Source organism: Triturus cristatus, chromosome 3_1, assembly GCF_964204655.1.
Source record: "Triturus cristatus chromosome 3_1, aTriCri1.1, whole genome shotgun sequence".
In the NCBI taxonomy this organism is placed as follows: domain Eukaryota; kingdom Metazoa; phylum Chordata; class Amphibia; order Caudata; family Salamandridae; genus Triturus; species Triturus cristatus.
In genome coordinates, this window is record NC_140583.1 from 303,343,809 (window position 1) to 303,369,507 (window position 25,699).

Consider the following 25,699-nt stretch of genomic DNA (forward strand, 5'->3'; position numbering starts at 1 on the left):
GTTAGGGCAGGCCAGGCCCCCCCTGTCGCACGGTCGCATCAATAGCGAATGGGCTACTATGGGTTGTTTCCCACACGTATGTCCCTCTGGAGGCGTTGTATATCTTCTTGTGGGATCGGTGTGGGCAGTGTCTGGAACAGGTAGAGGGCCCTGGGGAGGATGTTCATTTTAATTGCGTTGATCCGCCCCAGTCAGGAGATGTATTACGGTTTCCACCTCTGCAGGCCTGTAAGGATAGAGCGACGAAGGGAGGATCAATTAATGAGCGACCAGAAAGCGACAGTAAGAGTGTTAGTGAGCCCTAGGTATTTGATGGAGGCGGAGGGCCACTGGAAAGGTGTAGAGCCCTGTAAGGCTTCCACCTCTGGTGGTGGGATGTTGAGGTTGAGTATGAATGACTTAGTCATATTGACCTTGAAGCCGGATTCAGCTTCAAACTCCTGTAAGCGTTCAACAACGCTGGGGAGCGATATATCAGGCTATGTTAAGGTTAGAAAGAGGTATTCAGCAAAGAGATTCATTTTATGTTTCTGACCGCCGAATGGTATGCTTTTAATCTGAGCTGCATCAGGCACCCGAATTGCCAGGGGTTCAACTGCCAGTCCGAATAGCAAGGGCGATAGTGGGCAGCCCTGCCACGTGCCCCGTTGCGAAGATACAGTGTTTGTGGTCCAGCCATGAACCCCTATGGCTGCATGGTGCAGGTGCAGGGACTCCCAGTTTCATTCAGTCATGTAAGAGTGGAGTCTCGTGGGGGAGGGAGCCTCTCGGGAATATAACTGTTGATAAACGTTTCTAAAGGACTCTAATTTATCCTCCTCCGCAGTTGCCCACCCCGAATTTCCAACCTGGATTTTGGCAATATGGGTCCTAAAATGCAAGTGTGGCAACCTGCGGGCCAGGAGCTTGCCCACTTTGTCCCCACCTTAGTAATATATAATTTGAAGGGAAATACGGGTTTGCTCTGATTTGCTTGTGCGATGGGTGCGTAGATGGCCCAGCAGCAGAGCGAGTTGTCGTTTGGTATGTCTAGACGGGGTATCCTTAACTAGACGCTCTAGTTGCTTGATTTCAGCTGAGAGCTTAGACTCTACTGGTCTCTCCTCTCGACCCCGTGCGAAAGCAATGGACGTGATTGTACCCCTAATAGTGGCTTTGAACCCATCCCAGAGTGTGTGCAGGGAGGTTTCAGGGAGCACATTAAGCTGGAAGTAATTGGTAATTACTTTGCGGATTTCTTCCATGTCCACAGGGTCGCGCAGAATGTGCCGGGGCAGGCGCCATCGCTGGATGACCTCAGTGCGGTCTCCTCTAGTGTTCCAGATCAGCTGTAGATGGTCATGGTCTTAGATGGAGATATCTGGGAGTTCCCTGTGAAGGCGACGGAGGATAGAGGGAGTGACAAAGGCATAATCTACGCGGGAGTAGGAAGCGTGTACATGTGAGTAGAAGGAATAGTCTCGGGTATCGGGGTGTTTGTATCGACATGCGTCTATCAGCCCTTAGTCCTCAATATCACCCTTCAAGCGTGCAAACATAGCCCCGATGCTCTGGAACGTCATGCCACTGCGGTCTAGGGCTAGATCCCAGACCAGATTGAAGTCTCCACAAACTATAGATTTACCCTCCACTCCGTCTAGTTGTTCTTGCAGGATGCCCTGGAAATACATGTCCTGGGAGGTGTTCGGGGCATAGAGGTTAAGTAAGGTCAGTTTGCGTTTCACCTTTAGTAGTTGTAATAACTGAAAGCAACCCTCCTTTTCCCACACCTCTTTTGCAACAGAGGTGTAACTACCAGTTTTACAGAGAATGCCCACCCCTAAGGTTCTAGTAGTTGTGTATGCCCAGTGCTGCTTAGGGTATTTCAGGTGTGACATGCGATGGAGGTCAACCCTCATCAGGTGAGTCTCTTGGAGCATAAGGATATCAGGGTCGTGCTGTAGCACATAGCGCCAGGTCTGTTTGAGCTTATTAGGAGATTTTAAGCACCTCTCACGTTTAGGGAGAGTAGTCTTAAATCACCCATGGTATCTGGAGGCCTCGGGGGTGCGGTGAGGAGGCGTGTGTGAGAGTAAGCAGTCAGACATAAATATGAAACATGCCTGAGGAGCGAGAGGTCAGTTCTGCGCCCTGCTCCCCCACCCGCTGTCCGCAGATAAACCATGGTGCTTCGTCCATCCTGTCTATAGGCTTGTCAGGTCCATGCATGGGCAGAAAGAGAGCCTGGCAAACAGCTCCCATCCCCTCCTCGGCCGCCCAAAAGTGCTTGCACCCCACAGCAGTAGCTCCTGCATACACCCAGCGCGACCTGTGAGAAAAAACTAAGTAAAACATGTAACAACAAGGGGCCAACAGGGCCCGACAAGGACTTCTTCATCTTGCGGTGATCGGCACCAAGGCGCTCCAATCAGGCTGGAGGAGTCACCCTATAGAAGAACAAGTCTCAGGGAGGCGGACATCCGGAGTATGCCGCAGACAAGGAGATTAAGACATTGTAGTGTGTCTCTGCCCCCGAGGCCCATCACCCCTGACGACAAGGTGCCAGGAGCAGCATATGGTGGCAGTTCCAGTCATGTACATATAGCTGAATGCAGTCCCTTTTGCGGTCAAATTGAGCTAGTGGTGGAGCGGGCAGGAGACTCCCCATCACTGAGAATGTGGAGGTGCTGGATGATGTCTGTCTTCGTGGCTTGCAAGGATGATTCAGCTTGGCGCTTTTTTGCTGGCGCTAGGGAATCCTGGTCCACTCACGTTTGAGGCTTCGTCCCGGGTCATCTAGTTGGGGGGAGGGGGGCAGCGTTGCAATTTTGAGTCATCCTGAAGACCCAGCCGCGACCAAGCCTTCTCCAAGAAGCGTATTGCGCTGCGCTTGCCTTCCCATTGAAACAAGAAGACAAAAGGGTGGCCTCACTGATAGCGAATGCCCAGGTCCCGCAGCTTCTTGGTGATGGGCTTGAAGTTGCATCTCCTCCTTAAGGTGACGGGGGAGAGACCCTGTTAGAGTTGGATCGAATGGCCTTGGAATGTGATCTCTGTTTTTCCCCTGGCTGCCTGCATGAGAGCCTGCTTTTCGGTGAAGAAATGGACACGATATCTGGGACGCCATCTGCCCGGCCCAGTGCCGCAGTGACTTGGTGGGCCCTATCAAGGGTAGGCAGAGGGGCATCATCAACACCACGGACCGCCCGGAGCAGCTCTGCTGTGAAAGTCAAGAAATCGGGCCCTCCACGCTCCTGGGCACACCTCGTATGCGGATGTTGTTCCTGCGGCTCCTATTTTTCAAGTCTTCCTGTTTGGTCTGTAGTTCGATGTGCTGGTCTCCCAAAGCAGAGATAGTTTCCATAACATCTCGTGGTTTTCAAATCTAGCATCCACATTGCGTTCAAGGTCATCCACCCTGTCCCAAATTTCCGATACCTCTCTCTGGATGTCGCGTAGACCAGATTTAAAGTCTTCCTTGAGAGAAGAGATGTCGGTCCATTTCTCCCGGAGGGAGCGGTCCATGTCGGCCTGGGTGACCGATGCCGAAGCGTTTTCCTCTGCTGCTGCAGGTGGGTACACGAGGGGGTGCGCTGTCGCCTCCGATTGTGGCTTCTTACCCTAGAGCGATATCACTGAAGCGTCCTTGGCTGCTTTGGAGCGCCAAGAAGAGTGTTACCTGTTGTTCCTCAATAGAAGGAGAAGATTGAAAGTGAATCAACAAGAGAGCTGGATTAGACTACATGTGCGCTATGTGCGAAGTGGGTAATCCTTTTGTTGGATATTAATGCCCTCACACACCCTTTCAGGTGTCATGCTTCATCATCTGGGCTGCTCCTCGTCGGGCCGGCGGTGCAATGCCTAACGGGCTCCCTAAAAGGGGCACTTTATCGGAGTTCTTTTAATCCAACAGCCGTTTGGTGAAGTGCGGGTATGGGGGCCTGATTAATGTAGATATGAAAAAGTGATTTAAAACAGGGTCGAAAGTACCAGTGTAGGAATTCAATTTTATTCTAAAGGTCTCCTTCCCTGATTAAAAAAGTGCTTTGGAGCGCCGCATGACCAGGTGGTCAGGGCACCCCGGTCGCAGGAGCTCCCCACTCCCCCAAGTGGTCATCGGGGGCCCACACCAACAAGGGCTTTTTCGTATTGTGCCTTTTTGTATTGTCTTTTTAAATTATAGTTCTGTTATTCTTTTGTATTGTGCCTTTTACTTCTAGTTCTGTTTTTCTCTAGTTGTCCATTGCCTGTTGCCACTTTTACTCCTTGCCCACTTCACCGCCCATTTTCTTGCCGCTGCTGCCCCCGTGGTCCCTGCAGTTTCCCGCTCACCTCTCCCAGCTGCGCTTCCCTCCCCTATTTAATGGCAGCCGTTGCGAGGGTGGCGGAGCAGGACCTCCACCTCTTGGTCAGAGATCTGCTCTCTCCCCCAGCAGCTCCGCTGTTGTGCTGCTGCCCTATGTAGGCAGGCTTTGAGTCCACTCTCCGCCAGTCTGCTTCTTGGTAACATACCTTTTTGTATTGTGCCTTTTTTACTCCCAGTTCTGTTATTCTTTTGTATTGTGCCTTTTACTTCTAGTTCTGTTATTCTCTAGTTGTCCATTGCCTGCTACCACTTTTCCTCCGTGCCCACTTCGCTGCCCTTCTTCCCGCCGGTGCTGCCCCCGTGGCCCCTTCCCCCCCTGCCGTTTTCTGCCTAGCAGCTACACTTCTCTCCCTCTATTTAATGGCGGCAGCTAGCGCAAAGGCAAGCCTGTCTGCACACGACCGCGACCAGCGCCAGGGACCCTGGACCTCTGCCTCCGCACCACTACGACTCCCCTACCCTGCTCGCACTCAACCCCGGTAGGAACAACAACTGCCAGCTGTCTACGCCGAGCACCACTTACGGGCAGTTGTCCGGCCGACACTCCTTCACCATCCACAGCACTCCCACGACCGCCAGACACCTGCACCACGAAGCCTTGAAATGCATCCTCCTCAACGTGCGCTCCCTGCACAGACATGCCGTATAGATCTGGGACCTCCTCGACACCCTCTCGACAGACGTTGCCTTCTTCATGGAATCCTGGACCAACACCTCCTCCACCCCCTATATCACCACCGCCATCCCCGACGGATACAAGATTAAGAGGAAGGACTGCCCCCACCACCCAGGAGGACTCGCCATCACACACAAGAGCTCCCTCCGAATTTCCACCTCCACCACGAGCGGCGACATCTCCACCACCGAACACCTTCCCTTCCAAATCCAGACCAGCTCTAGAACCACTCTTCGCGGCACCCTTGCCTACACACCCCCAGGGCCTTGTGCTTCTTTCACCACTACCTTTGCCGACCTCATCCCATCCCACGGCATCGCCTCCACGAACTACATACTCATCGGAGACCTGAACCTCCACCTTAACAACCGCAGCGACCCCAACTCCACTGCCCTCCTGGACAAACTCGCCAACCACGGACTGAAGCAGCTTGTCGCCAACCCCACCCATAAGGTAGGACACACCCTCGACCCCATCTTCACAGTAGGGACCAACATCCGCTTCAGCCACACCTTGCAGCCCCTCTGGACAGACCACCACTGCGTACACTTTTCCTTCAACACCACCACCGCTGACAAGCCCACTCCGCACCCGTCACAAAGGAATTGGAGCAAGGTCACAGAGGAGCAACTCAACTCCACCCTCATCCACGATCCGCCCCTCCGCCACCAACTCTGCAGCCAAGGAACTACACCACTGGATCACCAGCTGCGCAGACAAGCTCGCACCCCTCCGCAACCCTGACAGACAACGCCCTCCTGAAGGCCACCTGGTTCACCTCCGACCTCCAAGAAGCTAGACGCTCCTGCAGATGGCTTGAGTAACGATGGAGAAACAGCAAAACCACCGAAGACCAGACCACTTAGTGACATGACAGAATACCAACAACTCATAAGATCCACCAAGAGGACCTTCATCCAGAAAAAAAATCCTCACCAACTTCAGCAACTCAAAGGAACTCTTCAACATCATCCAGCCATTCACCATCAAAGCCACTGGCGCCACACCCTCCCAGAACCTCTGCAAAAAGCTCGGCTCCTACTTCCATCTAAAAATCGAGGCCCTCTACGACAACTTCTGTGAACACCCGCTCAGGAGCCCCCACAGACCTTTGCCCACCACACATCTTCCACAGAGCCACCGCCACCATAGCACCAGAGATGCGCTGCATCATCGCTAGCTTCGAATCCAGCTTCTTCCCCGACGACTGGAAACGTGACTCCTCAAGAAACCATCGGCAGACCCAACTGATCAGAAAAACTACCGTCCCAACTCTCTCATTCTTCCTACGCAGCCATGGTCACAGAGAAAATCGTCAACTCCCAGCTGACAACCTTCATCGAAGAGAACGCCATCCTCTACTCTTCCCAGTCCGGCTTCCACAGTAACTACAACACCGAGACCGCCCTCCTAGCTCCCACCGACGACATCCGCATGCTCCTTGATCAGGGACACACCGCAGCCCTCATCCTGCAAGACCTCTCAGCAGCCTTCAACACTGTCTCCCACTGCACTCTCACAGCCAGACTCCACGACGCTGGCATACGGGGAACTGCCCTTGACTGGATCTGCTCCTTTCCCACCGGCAGAACCCAAAGGATCAGACTCCCACCCTTTCTCTCCAAACCCACAGAGATCAACTGCGGAGTACCCCAAGGATCATCACTCAGCCCCATGCTTTTCAACATCTACATGGCTCCCTCGCCGCCATAGTCAGACAGCATAGACTCAACATAGTATCCTACGCTGACGACACCCAGCTCGTCGTCGGATCCTCTCCCTCACGAAGAACCCCGGAGACACCAGACTCAGCTTCCTGGAAGGAATGAAAGATGTCGCAACCTGGTTGAGCAGCAGCTGCCTAAAACTCAACTCGAAGAAGACAGAAGTCCTCGTCCTCGGACCCTCCCCCACCACCTGGGACAACACCTGGTGGCCCTTCACCCTCAGAAACCCACCTACCCCCACGGACCACGCCCGCAACCTCGGCATCATTCTCAACTTCTCCCTCACCATGACTCGCCAGATGAACTCTCTCGCCGACGCCTGCTTCAACTCCCTTCGCAAAACCTTTAAATGGATCCACCCCAAAGCCAGGAAGACAGTTACTCATACTAACAGACTGGACTATGGAAACGCCCTTTACACCAGAATCAACAATTCCCTGCTACACAAACTCCAGATCATCCAGAACACCGCGGCTAGACTCGTCCTCGGCACCCCATGACTGTAGCACATGACCAACACCTGCGAGACCTCCACTGGCTCCCCGTCGAGAAGAGAGTAACTTCAAGCTCCTCACCCATGCCTACATATCCGTCCACAACATCGAACCCAAATACCTCAACGAAAGAGTCTGTTTCAATGTACCCATAACAAACCTCTGCTCCCCGACCTCGCCCTAGTACAAACCCCGCGCATCCTCCGAACCGGAGCAGGTGGAAGAGCCTTTTTCCTACATCGCAGCCAAGGCCTGGACTTAGCTCCCAGTCAACATCAGCCACTCCCCTACTCTTCAAACCTTCAGGTAGAACCTCAAGACCTGGCTTTTCAGGTTACCAAGAGCTGCAACCCTCCCCCCTTCCCCAACCCCCCAAGCCCCCCCCCCCCCCCCCTCCCATCAGCGCTATTGAGACCCTCACTGGTGAGTGGCGCTTTAAAATTCCCTGAATGATTGATTGAGAGTCTCCAGCAGAGCATACAGCAACCCGTACCGGCGGCGTGCCCCCCCCCCCCCCATTAACCCCCTGCGATGCGGGGCACTGTCGTGGCTCCCACTGTACGTCTGCGCTCTCTGGGCTTGTCGGATCGGCCCGCAGTGGACCCCAACTGCTCCAATGTACTGCCGGGGGTCTTCCACAAACCCCCAAACAGGGGTTGGCATGGCGATCACCCCCTCACTTTCAAATATGGCATGATGGGCCCCGGGGAGACAGAGAACACAAAGATGCGACTCATTCCATCGCCTCCCAGGCCACGCCCCCAAGGTGGCTTTTTTTAAGCAGGCAATGGCCAGGGAAGAGAATGATCTTTTGAAACCCAGTGTACGTCGTTTCATCTTGTTAAGAACCACTTTGTAGGTTTCAGTTTGATCTCCTTCTTGCTAACCCAAGGGGGCAGTAATAAGGGCCTAAGTCTGCCGTTCTGTGGCTGTGATGGTAATACCCCACAGGACATGGTTCATTTTAGCATGGTTTGCAGTTTTTACAACACACCCAGAAAGACCTTTAGTTCCAATCCTCAAAAAAGGCACATTTTAGGCAAGTGTGTCCTGCTTTTATTTATTTTTTACAATTGTTCATGTGTAGCACTGTCGTTTACGTGCTTAATTTTTGTTAATCTACTGTTAAGCTTCGGTCTAGTTGTGATTAATTAGCCTGTACTTATATTCTGTATTATTTTATTCGGTTGGTTTGTGTGGTGTTTTCTATCTCATTTTATGTGTGCTTTCATGGTTTTATCTTTTGAAACCGAATAAAGATTATTCTGATCTGATCTGAAACTCAAATCAACTCACATTAACGATGAATTAAATTAAAGACTACAGCTCTATAAGTTTGGTTATTTGGCCTCATGACACTAATATGCCAGTCCTGGCCTCCAAAGCTTGCTGTGTATAGATTGTAGAAGTGAGCTGTGTTAGGTAAGCATCTGACTGGCCTGTCCTCGGTATGTGAGATATGCTACAAATATAAAGATGTGATTGATCGGTTCACGACCTCTTCATATGTTTGATCCCTCTAGATCTTTGCAATGGTCCTGTGGAGCCAGCGGAGCTATTGGAAGCGGATTTGCTCTGACATGTTTTTGCTGGATCCCTCTCTGCTCCCCCCATACTTTTTTAAGCTTGTTCCTCTTTCCACTGAGTCACATTGATAGGGTATTGGCATTATGTTCACCTTGAAGGTGAGGGCATCATAATATTGAGTGTCTGATATAAAACACTATATCACTGCACAACAGCAAGGGCCATGTTTATTTATTTGTTACCAGTTCTATTGAAGCACAAACTGTTATCTGGTATGTTATTGACTGCACTTCAAGTGTCCTCTGACTAGAAATCATATAATGTATTTCAGGAAGAATATCGCGCAGAAGGAATCAGCTGGCATAATATTGATTACATTGACAACAGCAGCTGCATTCAGCTTATCAGCAAGAAGCCAACTGGATTACTTCAGCTTCTGGATGAAGAAAGCAAGTGAGTGAACCTCCCTCAACCATTTACCTCACCCTCCATTCTCATGAATGTCTTGACTTATATTTTCTTAGCTCATGATATGAGAATACTTTTACGTAACGTAATCACACCACACATGTTCTTCATTTTCATACTGATAAACATGTCTTCCTTGACTTCTAATCTCATACCACTGATGCTTACACTTCCATTCTCATTCTACAGGTGAGCTATCACATCCACTTGCATGTGAATGTTGTCTATTGCAAGCTGCTTTAATATAATTAGTATGAAGTTCACCCTCACAAAGAATTCTGTTTTTTGCTAATAAAGTAACAAAACATTTCTGACCTGGACAGCTTCAAATCCCATCTTTCATCCAACATAGTGTTACTTAGATATAGCTTGAACACAACTCAAGGAACTCATTCCCAAGAAAAAAAAAACTGAAGTAGGCTCTCCATACTAAAAAATATAGGAAACGTTCTTCCCAGAAAGCAGCTTCAGAACTGCTCGGCCCTCATAAAGTTGCATCTGGATCATGGCAATGTCCTGCGCCCTGGCCTCCCAGACTCCACATTATTCTTCTGTAAGGGCATATTTACACACTACAGCAAGTTACATTTATGGCCTGAATCCATTCCAATCCTGACGGAACTCCATTGACTCACCTTGCTGGTGTACTCTAGTTTCAATACCAGCTGCACCATTTATGTAGCCTTCACGACCACCAGCCCCTACCTATCTGTCTCATAAGCTCGCCATTTCTGGAGGCTCTTTTCACACCTGCAGACACCATCAGACCTGAGGCAAATAAGAGTAAGAAAGAAAATAAAATATGTCTTACGCATCTATCCACCCAGGACTCGGAACAGCATCCTTGCATCCATTAGTACCACCTCTTCCCTGTTCCAGTTTAGTAAATAGCTGAATACACACCTTTTTGAAAAACATTATATCACTTTGCAGTAATCATCCATTTCTTATGCAAAAACCAAACTCCCTCTTCAATTGTTTGTTGACGACTGCATCATCTTTAACCCTGCAAAGCTCTCTGCTGCCTTTTGGCAGGATTCATACTATGTAAGTAGCACTTACATACATACATTACTTCATGTGCTTGAAGCAGGCACTGAATCACATTTATTGATGTTTAATGGAGTTTTTGTGGAGGGGAGTGTGGGTCTGCCACTTTTTTGATGTGCACGAGGACCAGATGAGTGACCGATATTAATGGGCACCATTCAGCCAGCCCCTAAGAATGCCTTTTTACCCATGCTACTGGGCATTAGACAAGAGTACGCCAGAGGAGTTTATCCAGGATTCACCACCAGCCAAAGTAAATGTAGTAAATGTTCTACTGAGAAGCAACTAAAAGGAGTTGCAAAGGTGCAGCACATAGGAATGGGCGTGTTACAGATAACCATAATGTTCGAGGCATGTGTGCTATAGCTATACATGCTTTGCATACTCCTGCCATCTAGTGTTGGGTCCAGATGTTTGCAAGTTGCTCTTCTCTAAAGAAGTCTTCCCTCATCCTGGGATGACTCCTGGTGGCCGACGGCACTGGGGGCACCCCCGACACCCACCGACCACGCACGCAACCTGGGAATCATGCTCGACTCAACGCTCTCTATGACCAAGCAAATCAATGCTGTCTCCTCCTCCTGCTTTAACACCCTTCACATGCTCTGCAAGATCTACAGGTGGATCCCGACAGACACAAGAAGAACAGTCACCCAGGCCCTCGTCAGCAGCAGACTTGACTACGGAAACGCCCTCTACGCGGGAGCTCCGACCAAGCTCATTAAACGTCTGCAATGCATCCAAAACGCCTCAGCACGACTGAACCTCGACGTACCACGCCACAGCCACATCACCCCCCCACCTGAGAAACCTGCACTGGCTCCCCGTCAACAAGAGGATATCCTTCAAGCTCCTCATCCACGCACATAAGGCACTCCACAAGACCGGCACAGCCTACCTCAACGGACGACTCTCCTTCTACATCCCCAGCCGCCAGCTCCGCTCCGCCGACATCGCACTCGCCACCGTCCCTCGCATCCGTAGAACAACCACCGGCGGAAGATCCTTCTCCCACCTCGCCGCCAAGACCTGGAACACCCTCCCACTGAACCTACGACAGGCCCAAGACCTGCGGACCTTCAGGAGGCTACTCAAGACCTGGCTGTTCGACCAGTAGCGCCCCCCCCCAGCGCCTTGAGACACTCGCGGGTATGTAGTGCGCTCTACAAATGATTGATTCCAGTTACGAGGTAAGGTGACTCCTCCATTTGGTGATAGTGCGCCTGGGCATCGACTCCATTGTTAGATTGTTTTCTTTCCGCCATCAGGTTCGGACGTAGTTTGCGGCACTCCGGTTCGAGGTCGTTCTTCAGGATCCCTTCGACGCACAAGTCACTGTACCTTCGTCGGTATTGTTTTGAACACGTTTCCCATCCTCCTCGTGTCGAAAATTGGAAAACTTTCCTAGTTGGATCGGGAAAACTCCAACCGCTACCTTCAGGCTTAGCCCGTTTTCTATTAACTTCCATTGAGGAAAACATCATTGAGTAATCTGCCGATGGAACGGACTCAGTTCCAATTCTGCCCTCAGTGCCGCTGTAAATATCAGCGCACACCTGTGCCTGTCTCCGGAGCACAAGGAAGAAGACTTTGACGCCTGTTGCTCATTTCGATCTAAAAAGACTCTGCAGGACGGCCGGGCTTGACGAAAAGAAATGCAGCGACAGAGTATCGAAGACACCCCCGATATCTTTGGAGAAGATATCAAACAGGAAGAAATGGTAGTTTCCGCAGCAGAAGAGGAAGAGGCCTTCTCTGTCCAGGACTCAGATTCCGAACTGGAGATCCACCTAGAGTCCCAGGATGTCCCGGTCAAGTGGCGTAAGTACCAAAACCCTTCTGCCCACAAAACCAGTTTCCACCAAATAAAAGGCTTCCGGGCCCCCGGTACCATCCAGCCATTGTAGGCACGAGACTCTGCTACGAATGCCTCGCGCCACAGCTCAGCACCAAAAGTGCCTTCTGGCTCGGGTCAAGACAGCACACCTTCGGCCCCTAAAACTTCAGTTCTGACAAAATCCAGCTGAAAGATGCTCCTTCGAAGACTCTGGAGCCAATTCTGGAAACTATGCATGAAAAGCTGGACCCATAACAAAAGAAAAGTTATATTAATCCAGACACTGGACATATTTCAATAAAACCAGTGATACTCTCCTCCTCCAAATGGAAGATTCCTAGCTCACAAGACACAGGATATAACATTCCTTTAACAAAGACAAAGGCCTTGGCTACTAACCCTCTCCACCCAATTCATTATTCCCCTCCACCATCTTCACCAATACCTTTAGTACCAAGTTCAGATCACCCTCTAGATATTACACCACAGGGTTCCCCTCATACAGATCCTGACACAGGGGCTGGGGATGACACTTATGGTCGAACACCACCAGATCCATGGGATGATTATAATATAGATCCTCCCACAGATACAGATCTATACCCTGAAAAACCTTTACCTCCTGATGACACCACCTCCTATCAGGAGTTAATTGCTAGGGCCGCCACATACCATGGAGTAGCTCTACATACAGAACCTTTATAAGAAGATTTTTTATTTGAAACATTGGGGACCACACATAAGACAACACAGTTTTTACCAAAGTTAAAAGGCATGATACCCCATTCAGAAGACATTTTTAAAGACTCTGTACACACACATATTATAACACCCAGGGTTGAAAAAAATACAAATCCCCACCATCTGACCCAATTTTGTATAAGGAGCCAGCTTCTATTAGACTTTTTGGTTGTGTTGAATGCTCATAAAAGAGTAAATTCCTAAACCACAGGTGATGCACCACCTCCAGACAAAGAGTCTAAATTAATAGATGCCTCAGGAAAAAGAGTTTCTTCTTCCAAATTTGGTCCGAAGCTCAGGCAAACATCTCACTCTTATTCTAGTGGCTCCCACATGGGCTCACCAACCATGGTTCACCACACTTCTAGAACTCTCAGTAGTTCCACACCAGAAGCTTCACCTCACCTCAAACCTTCCCACCCAGAACCAGGTAGAAATCGGACATCCACACCTCCGGGAGCTCAATCTGGCGATTTGGCTCCTGAAGCAATAGAGTTTGGATACCTAAATCTACCTATGTATATACGCAGAAGTCCAGGGGTATGGAGAAGCAAAAAACTAAAAAAAAAAAACAAACAGATATGCAGTGAACCTTACAGAACCTGAATGAAGATTAAACTAGAACCTAATCATAAAGTCCTCATAAAGAGGACATAATCCCATCACCCACCGTGGTGGCATGCTTCATCATGTGGGATCCCTTCTTAACCAAACCTGGTTTGGCTAAGGAGCTGCTACTCCCAGGATAAATTTAAGGGAGGAGCTCGTGGATTTTTTAAACTACGCTGATGAAACGAGATCTCCTACAGATCGATGAGGCTAGCCTAAGTTAGGTGAGGCCCTATAGTGCAGTGTGAAACTAAGTGATGTAAAATTGACTACAGGAACAGAAAAAACTTTAATTGAAAATATCCCTGTGCCAATATTAAAAGCAGAGTAGCAGCGCGGTCTGATCAAATTAACGAACAGGCTTACAATAAACCAGGAAAAGGTCTACATGTTTCAGCCAAACAAGATCAGAAGGCTTTCTTCAGGACCAAATTACAAAACTACTGCAACTGCAAACAAGATCAGAAGGCTTTCTTCAGGACCAAATTACAAAACTACTGCAACTGCAAGCTAGTGCATAGGTGAGCACTAGCGTAAACTAGTGTCTAAACATAGGCAAGTGAAACGATACAACCAAACCTTGTACCACAGGATCAATACCAGAAATTTGAAATCCTACCGGTCAAGATGGTAAATGCCCGTAATTAAATCGGGACTACGCCTTCAGCATCCAGGAAGGAGGCTCGGGGTAGCGACTGAGAGAGCGTTGCCTCACGCCCTGAGTTGCTACCAGGAGCGGCAGGCGTAGTCCCGATTTAATTACGGTCCTGAAGAAAGCCTGAATCAAAGTGCGTATTACAAGGCAAACCTATAAGAAAGTACAGGAGAAGGCCAAGAAAATATGGGATGAGAACAGATGACAGGACCTCAAACATGCTTGCGAAATTAAAAATCCCAAACAATTTTGGGATGTTGTAAAGTGGGGGAGTGGTGGCAGGCCGCCAGAACCAATAAACTATGTAAGCCAGGACCAATGGGTTAGTTATTTTAAACCCCAATACGCCTCTAGTTTAGAGGACCATGAGACGGCTGAGCTCGCATACTCTTATTTCCACGGTCCGGCTTTCAACGAGGCTGATGTCAGCCTTGCTCTGGGAGCAGTAATGGGTGGTAAAGCTCTGGGTCCTGACGGAATCCCAGCCGATGTATTCCTTTTTGACAAAACTAAATGGAGTCAGTACATCATGATTTAACAAATGAAATTGCCAAGGGGGCACCAGTCCCAGACTCATGGAAAGGGGCAGAGGTAATCCCTGTTTTTAAAAAGGGGGACAAATCTCAGTCTGGAAATTATAGACCAATCAGCTTAATTGATTCCTCCCAAAAGATCATGGGTCGACTTATACTTAATAAGGTCCAGGATTGGGTTGATGAGCAGGGTATATTATCACCACTCCAAGCAGGGTTTCGCACACGTATAAGTACTATTGACCAGATATTTTGTTTCACAATGCTATACTGGAAGACAGTGGTCCTGGACAAGGGCAGTTTATACGCTGCCTTTGTGGACCTTATGTCAGCCTTTGACCATGTCTCCCGTATTAAATTATGGATAGTACTGCAAGACCTGGGGATGCCCCACTAATTATTATTGCTCATTGCTAGAGTCCATGAGGGAAAGTATGCAAGAATACGGTGGGGCACACAGACAGTCCACAAACCCCTTCCCCGTAGAAAGAGGAGTGCAACAAGGTTGTGTAATGGCACCAACACTGTTCTCGCTGTTTATCAACGAGATCGCAACATTTATGGACGCTACTCACACTGACACCCCTGACCTTGCTGGTGTGAGAATCCCCATTTTAATGGTTGCGGAGGACACGTTGATAATCGCTAAAACACTGAGCGGCCTGCAACGAGCCCAGTCACTCTTTGAAGAGTTCTGCCAGCTGCGGGGCTTGGAAATCAACCTGTCAAAAATTACATTTATGACTTTTAACCTTCACAGATCGTTTATAGGAGGCGTGGTGATGAATAAGCGACCCTTAGAACAGGTTTACATATCTAGGGGTTAGAATGCAGGGAGACATGAGGTGGAACAAGCAGCTCGATTTGGCCACGCTGAAGCACCGTCAATTGGCTGGAACCCTGCAAACTGAGTTTAATGTATCTTTAACTAAACCAGTTAGCCCTGTTCTGCAAATATATAATACAAAAATTGTTAGTTCCGTGTTATACGGGGCAGAGCTTTGGGGATTTAAGAACTTTTTTAAATTAACCACAACGGAAAATAGGTTCCTACGGAAAATCATTAACCTTCCACAAAGTACTCCAACAAGTCCGCTGCTTCATGATCTAGGTAGGAAGGCACTGGCCGATATAGCCAGATTACGTCCTTTGCTTTATTGTTTGAGAATCTGGTCTACACCGGAACTGACACCCTACGCTGCGGGCCTTAAGGATTTAATTAGAGCAGACCTCCCAAAATAATCAAATGGTTGCAGGAAATCAGACTCATTCTAATAAGTATTGGCATGGCTACACTATGGGAGATCCCAGAACATACCCCGTTTCCTACTAAAGCTTTGTTGAAGGAAAGATATTGGGGTTGGGTGACAAATAATACCATCAGAAGTAGCGACTCCTCAACATTAACGGGGCACTTCCTAGAAGTAAAGCCTTTACAAAAGCTGAAACCATACTGGGATATTATAACCAAGCCACATGATAGAAAGTTATATTTCCAATTTAGAGTTGGCGCATTACCAGTAAGGTCGTTCTTGGCAAAATGGGACTTGTTAGCCGATACTTCTTGTCCCATTTGCCATGTACAATCGGAATCTTTGGCTCACCTGTTATTTGCTTGCCCAGCTTATATAGCCCCGCGTCGCATGTGGTTGTCACCAATCTGCAGATCTTTGGGAACTGGAAGAAATGATATAGCGCTTAGACTACTGCGCTCAGAAACAGGGGTAACTTTTGTTATCGCCCTGGCAAAATCTTTAGGATTGGCATGAACTATTAGATCTCAGGCAATTCCTTCTGTGTTTGCTCTAAGTATATGCTTCTAGTTTCCTGGCTGTTACTTTGACCCTTTGATCCATTTCCATCATATTGTCATTAAGAAATTGTATACAAGGGTAAGATATGATAAAAATTAATTTGTAAATTGCGCAGTAAGCGGCACAAGGAGCTATACATGTAATGTAATATTCTGACACTTTTTTAATTGTTTAACGGATTTTATAGTTTTATTGGAAAGCTCTATTTATTGTTTTATTAATTAACGGTCATGAGTTATTTGTGTATTTCTGCTTTGATGACTAATTGTCGAGTAAAGCTAATATGATTGGTATGACAATTCTTAAAGAAGCAAGGGAATCTACCACTAGAGCATGCTATGCAGCAAAGTGGAAAAGGTTTGTTATATTGTTGTCCTACGAAGCACAAATTCAGCTAAAGATTGCCTGCCTGGCTCACAAAGCCCTCCATTTCAAACCCCCCAGTTATCTAGCGCAAAAGCTAGAACTATCCGGGGGTGGCAGACCCTCAAGAAGTGCTAACTCTTTCCTCCTGAAACCTCAGATCTTTCGCAAAAAGAGAACATGCCACCGAGCATTATCCGGCGCTGCCCCGAAGATTTGGAACTCTCTTCCACCAGAAGTACACAGAATCCCGTCCACGGTTGCTTTCAAATTATAAGCTAAAAGATTCTTAATGAACAATGGCCTTACCTTAAATAACTTTGGATCATCTGCTCTAAGTCTTTGGACTTGGAATCTGACAACGTGCATTGAATGCTACTCTTCTTTTAACCCATCATTTGCTCCCCGCTTAGCTCGCCATGTACCATTTATTGTTTTACTCTTTATTGACCCCGTATGTGTTGTAACTGTTTGGTTTGTTGTTCATATTTGATGCTGGTACTGCAACTTATGACCTTCCTTCCCTCCTATTGTAAAGCGCTCTGAAATCCTTCGGGATCATGCTAGTGCAATATAAAACTTTATAAATAAATACATTGTAATAACCAGACAATTGACCTACTAGATATTTCTATACAACAAATCATTTGTTGTCTATTACATCTACAACATGCAGTCCTTGCCTACACGTCCATACGAACGTATGACGTTACAACGCATACATTTACAACGCATGCCTTAACGCAGTTTTTACATCGCAACATCCATTACAACGCATGATTTTACATCGCATGCCATCACAACGCATTTTTAGAAGCTACATTTACAACGCATTCCATTACATTGCATATAAGGTAAGTGTTGGATAGTGTAGGGGTAAAAATGACTATTCCCACTCCAGTGAGTGCAACAGTATGCGTTGTAATGGTATGCTTTGTAGTGACATGCAATGTAATGGCTGCGTTGTAATGGCATGCGATGTAAAGGATGTTGTCTTATAGTGACTGCGTTGTAAAGGTAGTGCGATGTAATGACTGCGTTGTAACGGATGTTTCCCGTCCATACGCCTACACCTTGCAGCGGCCGCTGCATATCTTCAAAACTACCAACATTTATCCCTATTCAGACTTCCAGTAATTAAAGCCTTTATGGAAGTCCTTAAAAGAGTGATACCACCTAACGTTCCACCTGCACCAGCATGGAACCCTAATATTGTTCTAACAAGACGTATGGGTCCACCTTTTGAACAATTGCGCAACTTCTAACAGCAATTCCTTTCTTGGAAGGTTGCTTTCTTGATTGCTATCACTTCTCTAAGACGTGTCAGTGAGCTTCAGGTTCTAACCTTGGACGAACCATTCTTTCAACTCCACAAAGACTGAGTGGTTCTTCGCACTAACCCAAAGTTCCTTGCAAAGGTAGTCTCTGCTGTTTATACTAACCAATCAGCTGAGTTACCTATTTTCTTCCCTCAACCTGATTCTGTAGCAGAAAGAGCTCTACATAAATTAGATGTCAAAACAGCATCTTTGTATTATATTGATAGAACAAAAGATTTTTGCAAAACCAGACATCTTTTTGTTGCCTTTGCTCCCCCTCATAAAGGGAAACCTATCTCTAAATTTGGTATTTTTAAATGGGTCGTTAAATGTATCCAAACATGCTATAGTAAAGCCAAAAGAACTTTGTCTATACCTCCTAGAGCAAATGTAAACTAGGAGCATCTATGGCCTTTTTGGTAACTTTCCCATAGCTGGCATTTGTAAAGCATAAGTCTACACCACACACATTTACCAAACCCTATTGTGTGAATGTATTAGCACGTCAGCAAGCTAATGTAGGACAGGCAGTCCTAAAAACACCGTTTCAGACACAGGTTAGCCACCACTTTTGGAAAGTACTGCTTTAGAGTCTACGCAAAGCATGCATATCTACAGCATACATGCCTCGAACAGATTGTACTTAACCTGTAAGCATCTATTCCTGGCATGTGGAGCTGTAGATTCACATGCGCCCTCCCTCTTCCCCGGACACCTATGGTTGTTGCAGTTATTATTCACATTGTATATGCATGGACATCTCTGTACTGCACTTACTCCATTCTCACCCTCTTGCGGGAAAACAATCCAACAATTGAGTCGATGCCCATACGCACTATCACCGAAAGGATGAGTCTCCTTACCCTGCGACTGAAAAAGACTCCTTTGAAGAAAAACAACTTGCAGACATCCGGACCCAAGTCTAGATGACAGGAGTATGCAAAGCATGTGAATCCAGCTCTACATACCAAGAACAGATGCTTACAGGGTAAGAAACATAATCCATATGTTTTGATGTGACTGTGATTCAACGGAGAGCATTACATTACATCACCTGCAACAGCATATACGCTGAGGAATCCACCCAGGTGTGGCCAGGAGCAAGCCACAGGAATGGGGGTTATACAACAACCAATTGTGAATGACAGAGGAGTCCACCACATCCCATACAAGTCAGAGGCCCTGTTTATGAAAATAGGCGCTATTTATTGCACCAGATAAATAAGATTACCACAGAGTACATTGTTTATCACGTGCTATAATTAGCACTTTTTGTGAGTTACTGGGTAATTACATGCGGATTCTGGTATTTAACGCACCAATATATGCATGGTGCTGTATATACCTTACAGGTTTCCCCGTTAAACTTTGGCAGGGTTGACCTGCTGAAATTTAATGAAGATTGAGCTATTTAACATATCCATTAATCATCAGATACGTTACATACTCTTATTTCTGACCCCTTCGCAAACAGGGGTTTATACAGGGGTCGGAACACAATGACTCACTTGTAATCAGGCCCAGAGTAGACTGTTGATATTACTGATGTGCATGAACCTGCCCTGTCTGTAAACAGCTGAATCCAGGCTCTAGAGTCACACTTTAATCACATACCCTTAGCTTGGAGAAATGCCCTTGCTACTAGTGTTAGCTTCGGTAACGGTTAAGTTCTCTTTTCCCAAGACTAACGTAGCAGACAAATAGCTATCATATTTTTTATATGTCCAGAGAAACCTTTGCCTGGGGCTCCCACTGCAAAGTGTAAGTCCCCTCCATAACACTCATTAACAGTTTGTTATAGCAGAGATCCCAACTTACAGAAATTTGGTTTGTTTCACTAGTGCCTTCGTAGGTAAATGTCAAGGGAACTTCGGACATTTCAGCAGGTCCGGGTGTATCTCCATGGAGCAAGAGTAGAAGACCACTGAAAGATGCCCGGCATCATCATAGATTACCATTTGTCAGCCGCACTCAGTTCTGATACCACAGAGCATTTTTCACAGTCACCCTCTGTTTGAGTAGCGTGACAACACGATGTGCATTAGGACATCTTCTAGGAATCACTTCCACTAGGTTGCTGCTCATTTTATCTTGGCTCCATGCATTTTCTGTGCTAGAGCACCTCTGTGCTTTATAGCAGTGCACTGCAGGATCTGTTCTGATAAGGTTGCACTTAAGCGAGTGGTGTTCAACTTCTCCCAATGATGCCCGTCTAGTGAGTGGGAGCTCAGTTCTTCTCCATTCTCACCCACCTTTTCCATAGTCTCCTCATTTCCTTTGCTTCGAGTTTGAGACTGCACCCACCTTAACAGATAAGATCATGTCCCTATCTAAAGCTGTGCAACTCTGATGAAGAGGGGAGCTAACGAGACGGCATCTTTTCTTGTCTCTGAGATAACACCAATCTGAATCTGGTTCAATCCTCTGGTTCTCCTTAATTTTCCATCCTGAAAATAAATGTAGGCGCTTCAGCAGTAGAGTAAGCCCTAGTCTCTACTCAAGAATAATATTCCTTGAGCACCAGTTAGTGTTGCCCCCAAACACATATTTCCTTGTTATTTCATCCAGGGTAAAAACCTCAACTCTAGAACTGCTATTACCTCACCATCACCACCTCCTCAAAATTGTAGACCCCTGAAAAGAGGTCTACCCTCTGTAGCCCAGGAATGTGAGTACATGTGGCTTGTCCTGTCCCATTTGTAAAACATGGCCTATTTACTACCCTCCAGAAAAGGGAGCTATCTTCACACTCCTACTGGAGGTAATTTAGGACATCTTCGCCCAGTGGAGTACTCCTCAGGTGGACTTAATCGCCTCCTTGAGAAATGCTGAGCCAGCAGTTCTGCACCCTCCGTTGAGTATCTGTTGAGAGGATCCTTGGGGGACGAGTTTAAATTGAGGTAGAACTTACAGCTGCATTATGAATTTCCCCTCCAATACTCTTGGTTCCTCGAATCCTCAGAAAGATCCGCCAAGACCGGGTCCAAGTCATTCTCATTTCCCTAGATTGGTGGAGAAGGATGTGGTATGCAGACCTCTGCACTTCTTCACATATCTTCCGCTTCGCCTTCCACTCTGGCTGGACCGTCTCTCTAAGTCAGGAGGACTAGTTCTCCATCTTCATGCTTGGAGATTGAGCGTGGAGAACTGCGCTCTTTCAGCTGCCACTGAAGGTGGTTGACTTTATCTTGTCTGCGTGTTGCCCCTCCACAAAGTTGGCTTATTGCAGCAGATGGGGCAACCTTGTTGCAGGGTGTGTGGACAATGGTGTCGGTTCCACTTCAGGCCAAATTATCTCAAGAGGTGCAAATTGCACTTTCCCTTACTGTGAAGGGTTATTTAGTCGTCTTGCCGGCTTTCCTCTGTCTGCCTGATGAGCCGTCACAGTTTAAGTCCTATTTTGTCATGCATTTTCTTAAGGGCCTGACCAATCTTTTTCTTCCCACTTTATCTGTGGTTCATCAACGGGACTTAAATGTGGTTCTTACTTTTTTGATGGGGACTCCATTTGAGCCCCTTCAGAGTTGTGCCGTTTGTAGGTTGACTTTCAAAACTTTACTTATGGTTGCTATCACTTTTGCTAGAAGGGTCAGTGAATTACAGGCCCTTAGTTGTCACTTTCCTGCCACTACCTTCCTTCCAGACGTTTGTGTTGTGAACCAGGGCTACTGTCCTCCCCAAGGGGGTCACTCCATTTCATCTTGCCCAATTTATTACTCTTCTACTTTTTACTTTCCACCTCATCTTACAAAAGGGGAGGAACGTTTCATTGGTTGGAGTCTCGGCAGGTAGTTAATTACTAATTAGACCGTACCAAAGAAGTGCGCTAGGATGACCAGCTCTTTGGCAGTTACTGTGGTGCCAAAAAGGCAAGGCGGTACAAAGAGGATTCTGTTTTGGTGCATCATCCTCTGCATCTGGATCTGCTACGCCTTAGCCAAGAAAGAGCCTCCCGCAGGAATTAGAGCCCATTCTACCAGAGCTAAATCGACTACTTCTGCTCTTGCTCTGGAAGTCCCAATTCCAGAAATCTGCAAGGGCGGCAACATGGGCTTCCTTGCACACCTTTGCAAAATACTACTGTCTGGATTCAGTGGTGCGCAGGGACACACACTTTGAGGGGATACTCTGTCTACCTGCAGATGCCTCATTAACCTGCCCACCTCCCCATTTGACGGATGTTCTATATGGAAAGTTAATAAGATAACATCTTGTATTTTTCTGGTACTGTAAATTCTTCATTGATGTTAACCTGCCATCTCGTCTTGAAGGCTTGAAAAAAACAAAGGGTAACTGATGTCAGTGCGCCAGAGCAGGCACTTTATGACCCCTTTGATATTATTTGATGTCACTTGCTGCGCTGACTGAGGCCAGCAGCCTCTACCAGAGACATTGTTGCTTTGAACTTTTCCAGATCCAGTCTGACTCCTGAGGTTTATTCTACAGGCGTGGAAATTGCAGGTAGAGTATCCAACACAAAGATAAGTAACTTTTTCTTCTTCAAATCTAATACACTGAAAGTATCTTTTAATGGCGAATGTTCGCCATCCTGCATTCCCATGAATCTTTCAATTAAAAAATGAAGAAGAAATACGGTGAGAAGCAATTTTGTAGGAGCTAGACTGTCATAAGGACTTAAATATACCCAAGGTGTGTTTTTAGTCCTTCAAAATTATTCAAGTTACAGCTAAAAGTTGATCAAGCGTCAGAATTTTATGGTATGTGACTATATAAAAATCTCATAGCTGCAAAGTCAGTGTTACTAGTAAGTAAAAACGTATTTCACATTTAGGTAGGTTTACCATGGAGGCATTGACACTTTCTTTGTTGAGGTTATTGTAAATGCATTACCTCTTTATCTTCCCACTTGGCTTTCAAGGATGAATTACACCACCCTATTGCCACTTTTCATATGTCATGTGCAATACTCTTTAATTTACATATTTTACCTAATACATAATCCATCTCTCTTCTTATTGTGAATGCTGAACTGCCATACTAGATCCACTGCCTGTTGTGTTCACTGGAGCTTTTACTCTTCCTTCTCGCCATCGGATTAAATGGGATACTTTAACCTTCTGTTAGTCTCTCTTTTCTCTAATGACCGTGCTGTAGCAGAATTCCCATATTGGTTACTAAAAGGCTTACATGGGTACTGTACCCCTTCTCCAACTATTGGGCATACTAGATGTGCTATGTGTTTCTTTTCTTCTTTGGGTTTATTGGCTTGTATATCATTAAACCTGATTGTCCCCTAGTGCTCTAGGTAAGATAGCAGTGCTAGGCTAAATCCTACTAAGCTTTCCTGTGATTCTTTTTAAAATATCGTGTTTCTATTTTATTCCATGCAGTTTTCCTCAGGCTACAAACCAGACTCTTTTGGAAAAGTTTAAACGGCAGCACGAGGGAAATGGTTATATTGAATTTCCAGCAGTGATGGAGCCAGCATTCATCATCAAACACTATGCAGGGAAAGTGAAGTATGGTGTCAAGGTGAGTATCTTGCTTTATGAGAGTATTTCGAACCTTGGTCAAACCAGGTCTCTGAGCACCGCCCTCAGTTATGGTAGCCAAATATAATCTTTTAAATCTGCTCCCAATTCTGCTGCCTGCTACCCACTAACCTGGTAGAAGCTGTGAAATGTGTCTGCTCCCCTTCAACTGTGTTCTGGATAAGTTGCAGACTTCTCACTCGCCCTTGAAGGAGCTCTGTGCTAACCCCAGATTGACTGCATTCACACCTGCATTGTTTGTAGGGTTTACCAGAACAGTGCAACTCCGTTTTCCCCTGGTTGAGCTGCATGTGTCTTTTGCCTTCCCTCCATGAGGAGTCCTCAAGTAAAAACTCTGCTTGACTACCTTTACTAGTAAGATGCTCTGCTCCATACTCCACCAGGAGAAATAGCATTTCGCATAATACCTTTCCAGTTGTCTTTTAGGTCTATACTACCTCACAAATATAAATCTAAAAATCACATTTTATATTCCTAGCCCACTAGGCTCCTAACTATAGCTTGATGGACCGTGAACCCTTGTGTTCTCCTTCCTAGTAAAGTGTGCACATTTCCTCATTTCTCGCTGCCCTTACAAAAACTATATAATAACTTTTCCCATCATAATTGGTGCGTTCCAATGTACCCTCTTGGATTTTTTCTCCACATTTCTAAAGCCCCTTTCTGATGTATTTGGTCCCGCTATCCCCAACGTTTAGGGAGCTGCTCTCTGTACATCATTGCCCATTGATGAGCTGTTTTTTCTTCTTCATTTAATCAGGTCCTTCATTAAGGAGTGATGAGCAGCACTTCAGCCTAAATGGTGTGACCCTAAACATGAAAACTAAACCTCAGATGTCCCTCATACCTGCCTCTTTGTTCTTCAAACTATTAATGAAGTTTTCATTCAGGAAATGTTTGCATAGGTGATAATTGGCTGGTATCTGTCCCTGACCTAGTTACTTTTCTTTCTCATTAATACTTTATTACTTATTTTTTTTACACCATTAAAACTACAAAACATGCACCCTACAGAGATGCCACGTTTCAGTTAGTTTTCTTGGCATTTTTGAATAGTCAAAAAGTTTGGTCATTTTTAATCCCGAAAGGATGGCATCGTCAACTTCAAACCTGAGGTTGTACTAAGTCTTTTAAATGCTCCATTTACATTTAGAATTGTGTCCCATCTTTGGGAACTGAGTTTCACAAACCCAAGTTGAGAATGTTCACATTGCATAATACATAAAACCATATTCATATGCATCTATGTCACAAACATATCCTCACTTAAAAAAAGAACCATGTCATCGTGCTAGCCCAGGCAGAATAGAAATGTATTACCCGCCCGGCATTTACAATATTGCAGATGGAGATAATTGGTGGTGCAGTGTATCGGCTAATATTATGGCACTTGCATCCTGCATTTTAGGTTGTGAGTCCAGAGCCAATGGTTGCTAGCATTTCTAGAATAGCAATATATTGATTATTCACTATCTTGCTTAGATTCACATGCTTGAATTATTTGCCATTGTATTTGTAGTCTTCATACCTAATGATATGACTGTACTCCAGTAATAACTTCTGGATACTGCATAAAGGGGCAATAGGATGGTTTACATTTGAATCTGTGAACAGTACCAACGCTGGAGAACAGTGGTTACAGGCAATTTGCTTTTTGTACTCCAGCATTAGCTCTTTAATGTATTCACAGTTTTTGAATGAAGACTAAATTAGCAGTTCCACAGAAACAACCTTAGTAGACTGGAATGGAACTCTTTATAAGTGAACAGGGTTCAAAGCACTGCCTGTAACTCTGGCTAGCACTGAGGACTGTATATCAAGCCAGTAGTACTCTGTGAAAGAGTGAGTTGTCCTCAAATTTGCGACCCTACAGATGTCTTTCGCAGGTTGCTCTGCAAAGAAATGTTCTACTATTTATGCTACTGATGGGATCAGCTGTGACCCCACCACTTAGCAGCTTGGCCACTTGAGCGTTTGCTACAGTGATGCAGAAGGTAGTCTGTCTTTATAGGCATTGATTCAGCTAGG

At 46.4% G+C, this 25,699-nt stretch overlaps 1 protein-coding gene across 6 annotated transcripts in view; it reads left to right on the forward strand.

Moving 5' to 3' along the window:
* Nucleotides 1-25,699, forward strand: part of MYO9A (myosin IXA) — a 1,236,948-nt gene that overhangs the window by 568,683 nt on the left and 642,566 nt on the right. For all 6 annotated transcript variants that reach the window (XM_085643964.1, XM_085643968.1, XM_085643966.1 and 3 more), the window contains 2 exons: nt 9,101-9,222; nt 23,510-23,651. In XM_085643964.1, coding sequence (XP_085500090.1) covers nt 9,101-9,222; nt 23,510-23,651 — 264 coding nt within the window. The remainder of the gene's footprint in view (nt 1-9,100; nt 9,223-23,509; nt 23,652-25,699) is intronic.